The 17,841-nt window shown below is 36.0% G+C and overlaps 1 protein-coding gene and 1 pseudogene across 1 annotated transcript; both read left to right on the forward strand.

The window, feature by feature from the left end:
- LOC136041766 (uncharacterized) overlaps nucleotides 1–8,040 on the forward strand; it is a 92,385-nt pseudogene extending 84,345 nt beyond the window's left edge.
- A 711-nt stretch (nucleotides 8,041–8,751) lies between these two features.
- LOC136041767 (histone H3-like) lies at nucleotides 8,752–9,162 on the forward strand. The gene has a single exon (XM_065726526.1). The coding sequence runs from the start codon at nucleotides 8,752–8,754 to the stop codon at nucleotides 9,160–9,162; it is 411 nt and encodes a 136-aa protein (XP_065582598.1).
- Nucleotides 9,163–17,841: the final 8,679 nt, after the last annotated feature.

A 17,841-nucleotide genomic window follows, 5' to 3' on the forward strand; every position in this document is an offset into this window, starting at 1 on the left:
TTAAAATTATTCTTTGATTTATCCATGTCCAATTCCTCCTCATATGTTGTCAGGCCCAACTCCATTGTACAGGTCAAATTGCCTTGGTCTTTCAATCGCATCTATAGCAAAAGTCTACTTGTTCCTTCAATAGTGCCGCCTAAGCAATTTTCTTAGATCAAAACTAACTTTAAAGTTCGTCTTTGATTGGTCTAAGTTCAAAGTCCCTTCAAATGTTTTCGGCCTCAACTTCATTGTAAATTTCAACTACTTTTGTCTTTCAAAAGCATCAATAACACTAATGTACTTGCTCCTTCAAGAGCGCCGTGAAAACAACTGACCTTAATCAAAGACTTCTAACGTATTCTATCTTCTATCTTCTAAGGTATATTCAAGAAACTGCTCTACGTGGGTGAACAATTTCTGCTCAGACGCCTAGTGAGTCATTTCTAGGTAATCTATGGTTCTCCTGTTTTGTTTTTGCAAAGATTGCGATTCATATGTTGTATTGTAAAATAAGAAAACAATACCAACAACAACAGTCATTTTTAGAGTCTCAATTTTTTTTATCAAACCTTTTCTTTTTTGTCGAGAATTAAAAAAAAAATTAAGTGAAACTATTTATATTTGTGTTGTTTTACTGTAAAATAGTACTAGTATTTATAAGTCTAATTGGAACGACACCTCAACTCTCACGATTTACACTTTATTATTTTTAATCTGTTATTATTTTTGATTGATATAATCTTGTTAGTTTTGATTCATCAGCCTCGCTCAGACTAGTAGGGAATGGTACCTCCGCTCCTGCAATTTGAAGGTGCCGCTCTACCCATTTGGCTATGGCGAAATATTTGTATATTTATCAGTGTGAGCACTTTAATATCAAGCTTGAACCTTACGAGCCAGTCGTCAAATCTAGTCTTTAATATGGGGTTGTTTTTTTTTTAGACAGCAATGGCGCTAGAATATAAAAGTAAATATTATGCAACGTATTTTTGGACTCAAACAACAGCTATATTATACTTGAAAGGGAAAAGTAGAGAGTCAAAATTGGAAATTTATTACTTTCTGAACAGAAAGTTTCGAGCATTTTCTTTGATAGGTCTGAAAAAAGCTGTTTTAGATGCCACTTTCTTGTCGGGAGCCTTCTTGGGTGTCGATTTCTTTGCTGCTACTGCTTTTTTGGCAACAGTGGGTTTTAAAAAAATAAATTAAGTGAAACTATTTATATTTGTGTTGTTCTACTGTAAAATAGTACTAGTATTTATAAGTCTACTTGGAATGACACCTCAACTCTCACGATTTACTCTTTGTTATTTTTAATCTGTTATTATTTTTGACTTATATAATCTTATTAGTTATGATTCATCAGCCTCGCTCAGAATAGTAGGGAATGGTACCTCCGCTCCTGCAATTTGAAGGCGCCACTCTACCCATTCGGCTATGGCGATATATTTGTATATTTATCTGTTTGAGCACTTTAATATCAAGCTTGAAGCTTACGAGCCAGTCTTCAAATCTATTCTTTAAAATGGGGTTGTTTTTTTCTAGACAGCAATTGCGCTAGAATACAAAAGTAAATATTATGCAACAGATTTTTGGGCTCAAACAACAGCTGAATTACACTTGAAAGGGAAAAGTAGAGAGTCAAAATTTGAAATATATAGAATTATAACTTTCTGAACAGAAAGTTTCGAGCATTTGCTTTGATAGGCCTGAAAAGGGCTGTTTTAGATGCCACTTTCTTGGCAGGAGCTTTCTTGACTGACGGCCCCTTCTTGGGTGTTGATTTCTTTGCTGCTACTGCTTTTTTGGCAACAGTGGGTTTCTTGAAAACCTTTACAGGTTTTTTGCTTCCAGCCATTGGCTTGGTAGCCTCTTTTGGCTGAAGTTGATTTTTTAACTACAGCAGGTTTGGCTGTTTTCTTGACTGGGGTTTTCTTAGCTGTGGGCTTAGCAGGCTTTACAGCCTTGGAATTTTCGGCCTTGACAGGCTCTGCAAGCTTGAAAAAAACAGTTACGCCAGTACCTTTGGGATTTATAACAAATCTATTTGCAAGGCAACGCTTCAAAGCTTGCTTAAGATGCATTTTCACAACTTTGGCATCATTGCCAACCTGGAAATTACCCATTATGTATTTGAGAATTGCCTGACAGCTAGGTTCCCCACGTTATTTCATGTCAGCAGTGAATTTGGTGATCAAACCCATGTATTTTGGGTAGTTTCCTGGTGCCTTGACCTTTTTATCCCCTTTGGGTTTTGCAGCCTTAGCTAGTTTTGGAGCCTTTGCTTTCTTTTCCTTCTTGGCTGGTGAAGCCATGCTCTGGGATACTACAGATGCTGGTGCCACTTCAGCTTCAATTTCAGACATTTTCAACTCTTTTCTACTTTGCTCTGTCACTAGTGTGACTAAATACTGAACACATACTTATTTGTAATGTTGGAAACCGCCGTACCCGGGTTAACATTTCTCTGTGAGCGCGAGCTAAGGAATTTTGGCCATGCTTGTGTTTGTCTAAAAAACCTTTATTCGAATCTTCGACTAGGAGGTAAGCTTTTGAGGAACGAAACCTAAACTAAAGGATAGACAGATCATTTTTCTATAATTAGACATTTTTTCATTGCTTCATCCATGGTAATTTGCCATCAAAGGGGCAAAGAATAGTGGAAATCCGTCATAACTAGTGTTCAATGTCAATAAATTAGAAAAATGATCTTTTATGATTTTTTATGTCCACTTTTTAATTTTTATTAGTGAAATCCAGTACAAGTGCTTTCAGACAAGGTAACATACATGCATGTGTGTTTGCAAAATCGCACTGAAATTAATTCCGAGACTCCAACTAAAAACACAGAAGATAAAGCAATAAGAAACGACACCTAAATTTGCGGCTAAAAGTGTCAAACTCCTATTCCAATGAAAATGAATTTCACTTTATTCTAGTATTATATTTAAAAAATACAATAATTACGTTTTAAGGTTTCGAGATGCCGAGAGGGGGGGGAGTGGAAAGGAATTGTTTTTATTTGTTTTAATCACAGCCTATATAAAAGTTCAATATACCTACCATTTAAAACTAAACTATTTGTAACCTGAGGAATGTCCCTTGCTGGAGTATATTTTTGAGTTTGTTTAATATAAAACAATAGAAATCACAAATTAGCCTCACAAATTTTCCCTTTTTTTATCAGAATCCCTTTAGCACTAGAGTTTTCAAACAAAGATGAGTAAAAAAAACCCGGATGCATTTTTTTTTCGAAACAAAGGCTTTTATTACTTATAGTCTGGTATTTCTAGGAGCCCAAAATATTGAAACTTTGAGGCTTGTATGTCAAATTTGCATTCTAATAAAAATAAATTTTACTTTATTTTAGCATTATGTTTGAAAAGATAAAAATGGTATAATAATATTCTTGAAATGCCGGGGGGGGGGGCTAGACGAAAAGTTGAAGCAAACTGCATTGTATTTGTTTAGAACCAAGGATATCTGAAAGTTTAATATTCGTTCTACACAAAAAATGAATTGCTTTAAACTAGAAAAATGCTCCTTTCTACAGTATATTTTCGAGTTTTGCTTAAAAACAAACATTAGAAATCATAACTAAAATAAAAAAACAGCAAAACGATAAAACGCAAATGGAAAAATACTTTTGCCAAAGTTTAAAACGCATAACGAATTGTTGCTACATAATCACAAATAAACCCACTTTTATTTGTTTCGATCTCAGGCTATCTAAAAGTTTTAACATACGTTCCAATGATAAAGGAATTGTTTTAAACGGGAAAAATGTCCCTTTCTACAATATATTTTCAAGTTCTGCTTAAAAAAACAACATTATAAATCATAAATAAATAAATTAAAAAATAAACGGCAACAAATTTTATTATATAATCACAAATACGCTCAATTTTATAAGTTTATGGCGTCTTGTATTTTAAAAGACCAATATTTGTTTGTTGGAACAAACGAATATGCTCAATGCTTAGCATTGAAATGCACAAAAGAAAAGCATTGAAATGAATACCAACTAAAATTCGATTTGTTTTTATTTCCTGAAATCTAAATTAAAGACAGTCGGATGCCTTTTGTTGTAGTTTGAAACTCGTGATTTTGGGCTTCATTCTCAGAGTCAGTTTTCAAGGAAATTCATTTGCTAGCTAAAATTTTGCCAGCTTTTTATATTTGTTTATTTACTGCAAATAACTAATGGAATAATTTTGTCCAAATTGTAAGGTCGAGCGGCAATTTATCAAAGAGTAGGAACCCATTTTCCTCCGGTCCTACTATCTTCATTCAAACAATGAAAGAATGGGCTTGTGCACTTAAATAGCAAAAATTATTTCTTTGAATAATTCCATGGTATGATTACGCAACTTTATTCAAAAATATGCAAGGAAAAGCTAAATACATTAAAATATCAATAGAAAATTTGTTTGCATATTTATAATTAGATATTATACCTGAGACGAAAAAAGAAAAGTATTTACCGACATTTTAAAGGCACAACAAAGAAAAAGTTCAAAAACCTGAGCTATAAAGTGTCTAAAAGATTTGGTGGCCTTTAAAAAGGCCGTTGGGTAGGGGGACAGTTCAGGGGAACATTAACCACCAAAGCCATACAATGTACGACCTTGATGCTTCAAAGCGTAGACTACCTCCATTGCAGTTACTGTCTTTCTCTTGGCATGTTCTGTGTAGGTGACAGCAGCACGAATAACATTTTCGAGAAAAATATTTAAGAACACCTCTGGTTTCCTGGTAAATTAGGCCAGATATACATTTTACTCCACCGCGGCGAGCCAGTCTTCTGATAGCTGGCTTTGTGATACCCTGGATATTGTTAAGAAGTACTTTGCGATAATGCTTGTGCCTCCTTTTCCAAGCCCCTTTCCTCCTTTTCTTCTTCCTGTTATATCAAAATCAGTGGAGTCTTCAACAGCTGTAAAGTTTTTGTCAAACTAAGAAATTTCCTTCAAAGCCCGCTCAATTTATAATATTAAAGTGTTTCCCGTCAAAATGTGACTCTGTCGCGCGGCTTTCGCTCCGTATAGATATTAAATAAAAAAAACGAGTTTTTTTAACTGAAAGTAAGGAGCGACATTAAAACTTAAAACGCACAGAAATTACTTCGTATATGAAAGAGGCTGCTTCCTCATCAACACCCCGCTCTTTACGCTAAAGTCTGACTCTTTCTCTCAATTCTTCTTTTTAAAACAGTAAAAAACTTTAGCGTAAAGAGCGGGGTGTTGATGAGGAAGCAGCCTCTTTCATATACGAAGTAATTTCTGTGCGTTTTAAGTTTTAATGTCGCTCCTTACTTTCAGTTAAAAAAACTCGTTTTTTTTATTTAATTTCTGAACGTTTTTGAATCAATGCATGTTTTGATTTTGGCTCTCCGCAGAGGAATAATCAAAACGAAATTTACATATTTTTTTTAAGGGGGCTAAATGGCTTTCTCATAATTTTGATCGAATGATTTTGAGAAAAAAAGAGCGGGGGCGAAGCCTAGTTGCCCTCCGATTTTTTGGTTAATTAAAAAGGCAACTAGAACTTTTAATTTTTTACGAATCTTTTTATTGGTAAAAGATTTACGTAACTTATAAATTAGCTTACGTAAAGAACTTTTGTATTCTCATGTTTTTATTACATATATGAGGGGATTCGCCCCATCGTCAGTACCTCGCTCTTTACACTAAAGCTTAAATTTTATCCCAATTTATTAAGAATGACCCCTGAATCACAAAAGCCGTAGAATAAATAGTTGAAATTACTAAAAATACTTTAGCGTAAAGAGCTAGGTATCATAAGGAGGTGAGCCCCTTATATGGGTAATAATTTCTGTTTGTTTTAAGTTTTTATTGCTGTTCCTTACTTCCAGCTGAAAAAGCTTTTTCACATTTATTTTTTAATTTTTTTTTAAATAATGCTAGTAAATCCTGCTCTCCCTTCATGGAAGTTTTCTTCTCCCATGACAAATTCTGGATGGAAAGTTCCTCCAGCATATCCCCCTCTTCTCAACCCCTCCCCCAACCAAAAAAATCCTCCTGAAAACGCCTGTATACTTCCCAATAACCATTACTATATGTAAGCACAGGTCAAAGTTTGTAACTTGTTGCCCCTCCCACGGGGACTGTGGGGGAGTAAGTCGTCCCCAAAGACATAGTTATAAGGTTTTTCGACTACGCTGAATAAAATGGCTATCTCAGAATTTTGATCCGATGACTTTGGGAAAATAATTAGCGTGGGAGGGGGCCTAGGTGCCCTCCAATTCTTTTGGTCACTTAAAAAGGGCACTAGAACTTTTCATTTCCGTTAGAATGAGCCCTCTTGCAACATTCTAGGACAACTGGGTCGATACGATCACCCCTGGGGAAAAAAACAAAAAAAAAAACAAAAAAACAAAAAAACAAAAAAACAAATAAACACGCATCCGTGATCTGACTTCTGGCAAAAAATGCAAAATTCCACATTTTTGTAGATAGGAGCTCGAAACTTCTACAATAGGGTTCTCTGATACGCTGAATCTGATGGTGTGATTTTCGTTAAGATTCTATGACTTTTAGGGGGTGTTTCCCCCTATTTTCTAAAATAACGCAAATTTTCTCAGGCTCGTAACTTTTGATGGGTAAGACTAAACTTGATGAAACTTATATATTTAAAACCAGCATTAAAATGCGATTCTTTTGATATAGCTATTGGTATCAAAATTCCATTTTTTAGAGTTTTGGTTACTATTGAGCCGGGTCACTCCTTACTACAGTTCGTTACCACGAACTGTTTGATAGCCACTAGGTATTGATTCGTTTGTTCATTCTTTTCATTGTTGCCAGATGTAGCATAATTATGCGGAATGTAGAATAATTAGGAACCAAAAGCATCAACGCATAATCCTCCTTAAGATAGCCTAATCGCAGCATAATTTAAGACGATGTAGAATAACTCATAAAGTCACATCAATAAAACGAACACCAAAGATCGTTTATAAATTTAAGATTTCGATTAAAGATTTCGACTAAAGATTTAAGATTTCTCATTTCGAGCACTTTTCTCCAAATCAAGTCTGTAGCAATTTTTCTTACATCTTTCTTTTCAGAGTCACTAAAAGCATGTGGTAGCTTAAGCCACTGGGAGTCAATATCTGTGAGTTTTTGCAGGATACCTGGAAATCTGTTCATTACACAACTTAGTGACGGAATACTGGTTCTTTCAGTTCCCAGGGCTATCTTGGGATGAACAAACCGAAGGGACTTCAAAAACGGATCACCGTGTGGGAAGCGCTTGAGCGTCTGGGTCGCTGCGGTAATGTAGAAACCTAAACACCTAAACGCTGTGCAGAAAATTTTACTTTAGTTTGGTCGAAAAATTTTAACCATCTTGGCTGATAACCATAACCATCTTAAATTGATAAACAATCTTTGGTGTTCTCTTTATTGATGTGACTTTATGAGTTGTTCTAAATCGTCTTAAATTATACTGCGATTAGGCTATCTTAAGGAGGATTATGCGTTGATGCTTTTGGTTCCTAATTATGCTACATTCCACATAATTATGCTACATCTGGCAACAATGAAAAGAATGAACAAACGAATCAATACCTAGTGACTATATTTATACGGAGCGAAAGCCGCGCGACAGAGTCACATTTTGACGGGAAACACTTTAATATTATAAATTGAGCGGGCTTTGAAGGAAATTTCTTAGTTTGACAAAAACTTTACAGCTGTTGAAGACTCCACTGATTTTAATATGACAGGAAGAAGAAAAGGAGGAAAGGGGCTTGGAAAAGGAATCAGAAAAGTTATCGCAAAGTACTTCTTAACAATATCCAGGGTATCACAAAGCCAGCTATCAGAAGACTGGCTCGTCGCGGTGGTGTAAAATGTATATCTGGCCTAATTTACGAGGAAACCAGAGGTATTCTTAAATATTTTTCTCGAAAATGTTATTCGTGCTGCTGTCACCTACACAGAAGAAGCCAAAAGAAAAACAGTAACTGCAATGGAGGTAATCTACGCTCTGAAGCATCAAGGTCGTACATTGTATGGCTTTGGTGGTTAATGGTCCCCTGAGCTGTCCCCCTACCCAACGGCCTTTTTAAAAGCCACCAAATCTTTTAGACACTTTCTAGCTCAGGTTTTTGAGCTTTTTCTTTGTTGTGCCTTTAAAATGTCAGTAAATACTTTTCTTTTTTTGTCTCAGGTATAATATCTGATTAGAAATATGCAAACAAATTTTCAATTGCTATTTTACTGTATTTAGCTTTTCCTTGCATATTTTTGAATCGAGAACCTCTACACAGCCATCTCACCCCCTGGTCAAGAAGTCAAATCCGAAAGCGAAGAAAAAGAAGATCATTGAATATGAACCGCGGTGTTTCCTTTTATTTTTAATGTATCTGAAGTAAAATTTTGATGATGATGTAAGACACTATGGTTTTCAAATATCGTCAACCACGTCGAGAAGAAAGACGACCTGCGAAAAAAAAGACGAAAAACGTGAACCAAATTGGGCCAAGAAACGGCGATCAACACCGCCGGTGTGGACTGTAAAGTCTAATGCCGTATTCTTTACTTCACTTTACTGAACCTTTATTAAGATAAGACCGAATTCGGCTTGTCTTAACTGATCAACTTTTACATGAAACCTGGGAAAATATAGAAGCGTAGCATAAATCTGTCCAAAAAAGCATAATTTTGGGCTCAAGAAAGTATAATCCTCTCCGTTTAATCTGACAACACTGATTCTTTTAAAGAGTGGCGAACTATCAACATGGCTAGGACAAAACAAACTGCAAGAAAATCAACGGGTGGAAAAGCACCTAGAAAGCAGCTTGCGACCAATGCAGCAAGTAAGTCGGCTCCTTCTGCCGGAGGGGTGAAAAAACCACACAGATACAGGCCCGGAACCATAGCCCTGAGAGAAATTCGTCGCTATCAAAAGAGTACCAAACTCTTAATAGGGAAATTGCCCTTTCAGAGACTTGTGCGAGAGATTGCCCAGGATTTCCAAACTGACTTGAGGTCCAAGAATTCGGCTGTGAAGGCCTTACAAGAAGCCAGCGAGGTGTATTTATTTGGTCTTTCTGAGGATACCAACTTGTGTGCATTTAACGCCAAAACAGTGACCATCATGCCGAAATATATTCAACTTGCCCGTCGTATCCGTGGTGAGAGAGCTTAAGTATCCTAGTTCACCCCAATTGCATATTAACCAACGGTCCTTTTAAGGGCCACTAGATGGATTAAACAAACAGTCGAAATTCCGTTAAACAGCGTAGTGTTCGGTGAAAAAAAGATATGACTCAAGGAGGCATAATTATTTCAAAATTAACTTATAAGATTCGGTGCGGAATTAAACAAGATCCAAACTGTCTAATTAAAAGCGAAAGACACCAAAAGCCAATTTAGGCCAGTCTAATAAATCCAAAAATACCCCTCAAAAAATGAACAGACTCATTTTTATGAAATCCTAATAAGGGGGTTAAAGCCAGTTCTGCCTCTCACTCAATCGGACCATCTCTCTTAGCTTTTTCTACAATTGGCCATGGCTTGATGCCCACAACTTTTCGATTTTAATTCAAAATCAACGGACATAAAAAACAAAACACAAAAAAATAACACTACGGACAAAATAACCAAAAAAGGTCGAAGTTATTTCAGGTATACGCCAAATTATTGTAAAAATGAGTCATAAATTCAGCGAGGCATTCAACAAGATCCAAAACATGTAATGAAAAGGAAATACGCAAAAAGCCAATTTTCGTCAGCCTAATAAATCCAAAAACACTCAAAAAAATGAACGGCTCCCAATGGGGCCCACGAACCTTTAAATATGCTTTCAATGGAATGTCATGAAAAAGTCGAGGCCCTCTTTTCTATTCTCTTTAACTATTCGGCGATAGATATTATTTTTTATACAACAAGCAAATTGAGACATGCCTTCTAAACAGGAACCCTTTTTATTGTTTTGAATTGTGGTTTAGTATGGGTTCTTGTTTACCCAGGATTTCACAAATCAAAGCCAGGAGTAATGAAAACCATTTGAAAGTAGAGCATTTGAAATAATGTGTTAGCCCTTAAAATGGCTGTTTGGGAGTACATATCAACATGGCTAGGACAAAACAAACTGTAAGAAAATAAATGGGTGGAAAGGCACCTGGAAAGCAGCTTGCGATCAAGGCAGCACGTAAGTCGCCTCTTGCTACCGGAATTCGTCGCTATCAAAAGAGTACCGAACTCTTAATAATGAAATAGCCCTTTCAGAGACTTGTGCGAGAGATTTCCCACGATTTTAAAACTGACTTGAGGTTCCAGAATTCGGTGATGGCCTTACAAGAAGCCAGCGAGGCGTATTTAGCTGGACTTTTTGAGGATACTAACTTGTGGGCCATTCACGCCAAAAGGGTGACCATCATGCCAAAAGATATTCAACTTGCCCAACGTATCTGTGGCGAAAGAGCTTAAGTACCCTAGTTCACCGCAATTGCATCTTAACCAACGGCCGTTTTAAGGGCCACTAGATGACTAAACAAACAGGCGAAACTACGTTAAACAGCGTAGTGTTCGGTTAAAAAAAAATATGACTCAAGGAGGCATAATTATTTCAAAATTGAATTATAAGATTCGGCGCGTTATTAAACAAGATCCAAACTATCTAATGAAAAGCGAAAGACACCAAAAGCCAATTTAGGCCAGTCTGATAAATCCAAAAGAAAACCCAAAAAATGAACGGACTCATTTTTATGCAATCCTAATAAGGGGGTTAATGCCAGATTTGCCTCTCACTCAATCGGAAAATCTCTCTTGGCTTTTTCTACAATTGGCCATGGTTTGATGCCCACAACTATTCGATTTTAATTCAAAATCAACGGACATTAAATGACCAAACCAAAAAAAAAACACACTACGGGCAAAACAACAAAAATAATAGGTCGAAATTATTTCAGGTATACGCCAAATTATTGTAAAAATGAGTCATAAATTCAGCGTGGCATTTAACAAGATCGAAAACATGTAATGAAAAGGAAACACGGAAAAAGCCAATCTAGGTCAGCCTAATAAAAAAAATACTCAAAAAAATGAACGGCTATCAATGGGGCCCACGGACCTTTAAAAATGCTTTCAATGGAATGTCATGAAAAAGTCGAGGCCACCATTTCTATTCTCCTTAACTATTCGGCGATAGATATTATTTTCTATACAACAAGTAAATTGAGACCTGCCTTCTAAACAGGGACCCTTTTTATTGTTTTGAATTGTGGTTTAGTATGGGTTCTTGTTTACCCAAGATTTCACAAATCAAACGAAACGCCAAACGTGAAGGAGGCCTATAATGTATAAAATACAAGCAAAAAGAACCTTGAACTAAATAAAGGTGGGAAACCCATCAGACAATGCTAGCGGAGACCAAAGCAATTCCACCGGAAGGTCTCAGCAACTAGTTCCATTGGGGAATGACACATTTCAGCACTATCACATTTCTAGAAAGATCCAAATCTCTTTTCGAGGTAACTGGAGTGACTTCTAAAGGTGATGAAAAAGGACACACAATTCAAAATTGAACATGCCGACGAGTTTAAAAGTACTTGATCAATTTTTGACAAGTCATGATGGTTAAAAGGTGCTAAAGACCAAGAAATGTGATTTGATGACCAAAAGAGGACAAAGTGATTGAAGAGGCTATGGGATGAGGATCAGACAGTTGACATTCAAATACGACCTTTCGTGCATTGCTTGCCAATCACTCGATGCTGCAACATGAAAAAAATAGGAAATTCGCAAGGACCTTATTATATACACAAAATTGCACGTTTAATCCAAACAATCAAGAAATATCTCAATATATTTTCAACAAGTGTTGTACGTTGCGACGCATGAAAATTTGGCTAATTTCATCAAAAGACCCACCAAGATTTAGATACTCAGTTTTCGACGCTCAAGGCACACTTCACTCCCAGCCTACACAAAGAACCACAGACCCTTCTCCATTATAGCTGAAGTTCTATTATATGCAACTATACACAATTTTCTTCATACTTCAACCAAATCATTTACTGACATGAAGCGTTAAATGTCTATGATGTTGTTTGTTTTTTAGGACTACTCGCAACCTGTAGAAACTTTTGTAACCCCGTACAACAGCTTAGAACAAAAAGAGATTGGTCAGCTATTGTCCAGTCATGACGGTTAAGATGTACTAAGGACCAAAATATGCACCATAATGATACAGATCCGAGATCTGAAGCCAGCGAACGTTAAAATGTTTTTTCAGAAGAGCTAGGTGCTGTAACTTGGGAGAGTATATTTAGGGAGAATAACCCATCTTTGGCTTTTAAAAAGTTCAACACCACGCTGCTAGGTATTTATGACTTGACATGCCCACTGAAAAGCATGAAAATAAGAAAAATAACAGCGAGAAAACCTTGGGTTGATGATGAGCTTTTGCGAATGATTATATAAGAAATGCTTTGTATACAGCACACATCATGAACCAAATGAGTTTAGTTCTGCACAGTTCAAGGATAAACGTAATCTAGTTAACTCTACTAGATGAAAGAAAATGAGAAACTTTTATGGCGAAGAATTTAAGAAACATGCATCAAACCCTAAAGCCACTTGGAAAATTATTAATGAAGTAATCAGAGGTAGTCCTGGTCCACAACAGTATAGCCTAAATGTTGGTGGCGAAATAGTTCGAGATCTTGACCAAGTATGTGATTTGTTTGCTTATCATTTCTCGAAGATTGGTAAACTGTTCAGAGTGAAGCAGCAGTGAACAACGAGTTGCTGATAGAAGAATCAACTTTTGAAGACCTAAGAGGTCAAGATTTTGCAATGAAATTAGAACCCTGCGATTTTGTAGAAACAGAGAAGTTTGTTTTTTCAATAAAATCAAACAGTGCTGGGACCGATGGCCTCAACCTACGAACTCTAAAATCAGTGCTTCCGAATATTCTTCCAGTACTAGTAGTTTTTATAAATCTGTCAATGGCAGAGGGTCAATATCTCTATTCGTTGAAAATAGCCAAAGTCATCCCGCTTCCAAAATCAGGGACTCTAAGTGACCTTTCAAATTGGAGACCTATATCAATACTACCCATCATCTCAAAGCTATATGAAAAAATAGTGCACAAAAGACTATATGAGCATCTAACAAATTGCGGATTTCTGTCTGAAATTCAAGTTGGATTTAGAAAAAGACATTCAACTGTGCATACCGCTTTAAATTTAATTGATAAGGTAAACGGTGCACGGGAAAAAAATTATTTTTGCATGACAATTTTCATTGATTTTAAGAAAGCTTTTGATACTGTTGATTTTGGAATTTTGTTGGATATATTGTCGAAGTTAGATATTAGGAATACGTGTTTGAGTTGGTTTGAGTCGTATTTGCGAGGTAGAAGTGTAAAATTCGTAATAAATAATGAAGTTTCACAAGCTTACCCATTGAATTGCGGAGTGCCACAAGGTTCTATCCGAGGTCCTCTTTTATTTTTAATTTATATAGATAGTATGAGATTTTTTGTCCCTGGTTACTTAACGTCTTTTGCTGATGACACTGCTGTAACTGTTATTGCCAAATCGTTGCCGGACTTAATAGACCGAGCAAACAGTGCTTTAAAGGGACTACATGCGTTTGGTAGACTCAGTAAACTTGCTGTTAATGCTTCAAAAACAAGTTACATGGTTTTTAGAAGGACTGGAGAGCCCCAAGATTCACCTTCAGATATTAAGTACAATGATGTTTCTTTAAAACAAGTCCTAGAAATGCGTTACCTCGGGTTTCTTCTTGACTTCAAACTAAGTTGGAAGGCACACAGTGACCTAGTTTCCTGCAAAGTGTCAAGGGGAGTTGGAATGCTGCGGTGTCTAAAAAATGTGCTTCCTTTGAAAGTTTCAATGCCACTGTACCATACTTTAATAGCGTCGTATATAAATTATGGTTGTATAATCTGGGCTAGTAACTTTCAGTCTAATTACAGGAGAGTTCAAGTCAACAGAATAAGGCAATTAGAATTCTAGGAAATTATGATCGTGGAAGCGCTAGCACTGTGTCTAAATATAAGAAGTTTGAAATTTTGGATGTTGGAAAAATCAGAGACATGGAGATTGTTATTATAGTACATCAGTGTCTACATAATTTAAGGCCTGATATTTGTAATGATTTTTTTAGCTTGGGTTCTTCCTATCATGATTATGACACGCGAAATTCAAATAATCTTGTTCATGAGTTTCGGAATACTTCCCAGTCGGCTCATGTCATCAGATAAATGGGACCGTCCGTCTGGAATCCATTCCCACAGCAAGTTAAGGAATCAGAGAGTCTGCCTCAGCTGAAGCGTCGCCTCAAGGCCGATCTTCTAAAAAATTAGTAATGTTGAGTATTTTAGATTGAGAGAGGGGTATCTCCCCCCATTTTGTTAAATTGACCATTAGTTTTTGTTTTGTTTTCTTTTTTTTGTATTTTTTTCTTTTTTTGTAGTTATTTATCTTATTTACTTTTCTTTTTGATGTAGGTGAAATATTTTAAATAAATGGATCGTATTTCATGTCAGCTATGCTTGCACGCCATTGCGGCCTATTTTTCCTTAGCTGATGAATGAAAATTGTATTGTTTTTTGAATAAAATTACCTACCTACCTACCTAATACCCTTAACTATTTCTGAGATATTGCAGATACACCCTTATAACAACTTGGATGCACGTAGCATATTTTTTCTAATTTGATATCCCCAAAATCATGCCCTGTAAATTCCAAAGTAATGCCCCTAGCTGTTCCTAAAATTTTTCACCGACACTCTTTTGAAAATTTGGATACGCATTAGGTTGTTTGATTAAGTTTTACACTCAACATAACATGAACATTTTTGCTTATTGGGTATGCTTGTCCAGTGAAAGCTTCAACTTAATGCCCTTTGACGTTCCTAAGATATTTTGGATAGCCCCTTTTGCAACCCTAGATGAAGGAGGTGTTTAGTTTCTTCTTATTTAGTTTGAAATTCACAATATACCCTTAAAGTTGCGGCTTAATTAACCCTTTGCTATTCCTGACACAATACAGGTACACCCTTTGGAAACCTGGGTGTATATTGTGTCTTTTGGTAATTTCAACATCTCCCTTATTATACCCAGAGAGTTTAACTCTTTCGGGACTGACAGAATTTCCAGATCCCGGCTGAGCAAAAGCTAGGTTTGACGCCTCAGAGTAAAAACAGCGAGATTTCATAACAATTTTACCTGTAAAAAATGGACCCAGATTGAGCAATACGGCTTGTAAGCTTGTCGTACACAAGGAAGTAAAACATAAAATTATCTTTTTTTGCAATTAAGCGTTTTGGCTGTTCTCATTAAGGTTGGTAGAAGCAAATTGTTTTATTACAAAAACTGGTTTGTAGTTCAGGTTACATGAAATTGAGCGTTTTCTTAGGATTGGGATAACAGCGCTATTTATCTCTAGGACCCTGATATCCTGTCAGTCAATAATAATACTTGTTGCTTGAAGTGTGTTTTTGATCTGTTTTTGAAAAATTAGTGACATACGATCTTTTAAAACTAGTTGATATGAAGCAAAATGCCTGAGCAATGGTGGAGGGGGACGGAGGGCAGGAGGAATGGCCTTTCGATTCGTTTTTCTCGTTATGTTTCTAAACATACCTTTTAATATTTTGTTTTTGAAAAAATACTTGTTTTTGGAAATTCATCAGAAGACAATAAAAACTGAACAAATACCTCCCCGTGGTTTCGAGAATACATCCCCTCTCCTTTATAATTTTCATGAATATTATTGCACAGTAGATTCGTTTTTGCTGAGCTAATTTAATGGTGCATTTTATTATTATTGCCCTTATTATTCATTAATGTTGTCTTTAATAGTGGTTTTTGTTTTATAATTATTTCTCTCTATTATTTTTTGTTATACTTCATATTAATTTTATTCATTTTTAATTTATTAACTATTTCTTTACATATTACTAATTACGCAGTTATTATTTCGTTACATCTTCATTATCATTTCTCTATTTTAATTTATTATTTATTGATTTTATTTTTTAAAACTAATTTATAATATACATTTTTATTTTATTAATTAATCTATTAATTCCATTTCTCAAATTTCATCAATACCATCATTTATTACCTTTATTATTGTGTGTGTTAATACCAGGCTCTCTTGGCGTGTATACAAGAAAACCTGGTAGGCCCTGTACGCATATCTATTATTCTGTTGCAGAATATTTTTTTCAGAACATTAAGAAGTAGATATCCCCAGGAGATCTTTTAACTTTACTAGACGAATTGTCATCTGATTATGACTCCAATACGGACTTAGAGTCATATTGCGAGCTCTCCGATGATCTAGGTGTCTTGTTTCAGTCTGGCCCAGCATTGAGATGATGGAAACACTGCAAATAGTGGAAATCGATTTTGTAGAACCATAAAGTGATACTGCCTTACGTAACTCAAACGTAAACGGAAACAGTCGAGCACAAAGTCTAAGAGGCGAGCATACCACTGGTTGCTCGACCTGGTCTTAAATTTGAAAAGAGCTCTGCAAAGCTTATCATGAGAGATGTTAGATCTTCAACTGGCACTTCTACCTTTTCTATTGTCACGCAAACTGCAAACGGAAATTCTTCTTTAAATATACTTGTGCACACATGGAAGAAATCAATTTTGGTAGCCACAACGATAGAAGGAGGTGACGTTTTTGATTATTGTAGCACATTAACTGACTTTTTTCTCTGTTTGTGGGACAAGAAGTAACTGGGACATATTTTTGAGAAAATTAAACTTTACTCCCAGGAAAAGATGGAAAATTAGACACCTTTAAGGCCTCTAGGCCCCTAACCATACCTGAACTCTTGAGTGTCCTAAGCATCAACGTAGTCTTGTCATACCTTACACTTCAAAATGTTAAAATGTACTGGAATAACTCAGACAATGTGCAGGTCCTGCAATCTGTAAGAGCAAGACCAGAGACAGATTTTGTCAAATCCAACATTTGATCCCTCTCAATGACAACCATGAGCGTTCAGCCAAAGGGTGTAAAGCCATTGATTGTAAAGCTAAACATACAGCTAGAAGGTGTTTGAAAAGAGGCATCAACAAGAATATGATAATATTCAAGTGCAGATTCACTATGAAGTAATATAGGTCTGCGAAGCATGGGTATAAACTTTGGTATATTGCTTGTATATCTGGCTACAGTTACAGATTTGAAATCTACCAAGGAAAGAAATAGGAAGCACGAACAAAACCGCAATTTTTAATGCAAGGCTGAGTAGTTGGTGAATTAACTGCCCAACTCACATCCAAACTCCCCGCGTTGTACTTTGACAATTATATTACTTGAACTGAATTACCGAGCTACTTGAAAGAATACGGGGGATAATATGAAATACAAGAAAGCTTTTTCTTGAGCTTATGAAGAAAAAAAAGATCAATCCTTCTTTGGTCTCTTGAATATAACCATTAGAAAAACTTGTGCTTCTTATCAAGCAGTGAAGCCCGAGGGGGCAAGAACCTCAAAGATAGAGTTTAGAGGAAGGTTTTTACAGATACCTAATACCTAATATTGGTGAAGCTACCAGTGGTGGAGACCACAAGGAAACACCCTCGTTCTGAGCCTTGGTTAGTTGACAAGATGTTATCAAGTCTCATTCTTTTAACATAATAGTAGTTTTCAGCAAAGTCGCTTTTAGTAGCTAACAAACTGACGGGATGTGGAGATCCCATCTCGGTATGGAATAAACGGTTAATGGGAAGAATTAAGTGTTTGGCAAAAACCTTAAAATCACAGAAAATTAGTGTGAATAAATTTCAAATGAAAAAAAAATGTCAGCTAGAAATCAATGCCGT

This window comes from Artemia franciscana, unplaced genomic scaffold (genome assembly GCF_032884065.1).
Source record: "Artemia franciscana unplaced genomic scaffold, ASM3288406v1 PGA_scaffold_37, whole genome shotgun sequence".
In the NCBI taxonomy this organism is placed as follows: domain Eukaryota; kingdom Metazoa; phylum Arthropoda; class Branchiopoda; order Anostraca; family Artemiidae; genus Artemia; species Artemia franciscana.

Excerpts from the sequence above, each read along its gene's own strand:
- LOC136041767 (XM_065726526.1), top strand. The coding sequence starts at position 8,752 with ATGGCTAGGACAAAACAAACTGCAAGAAAATCAACGGGTGGAAAAGCA.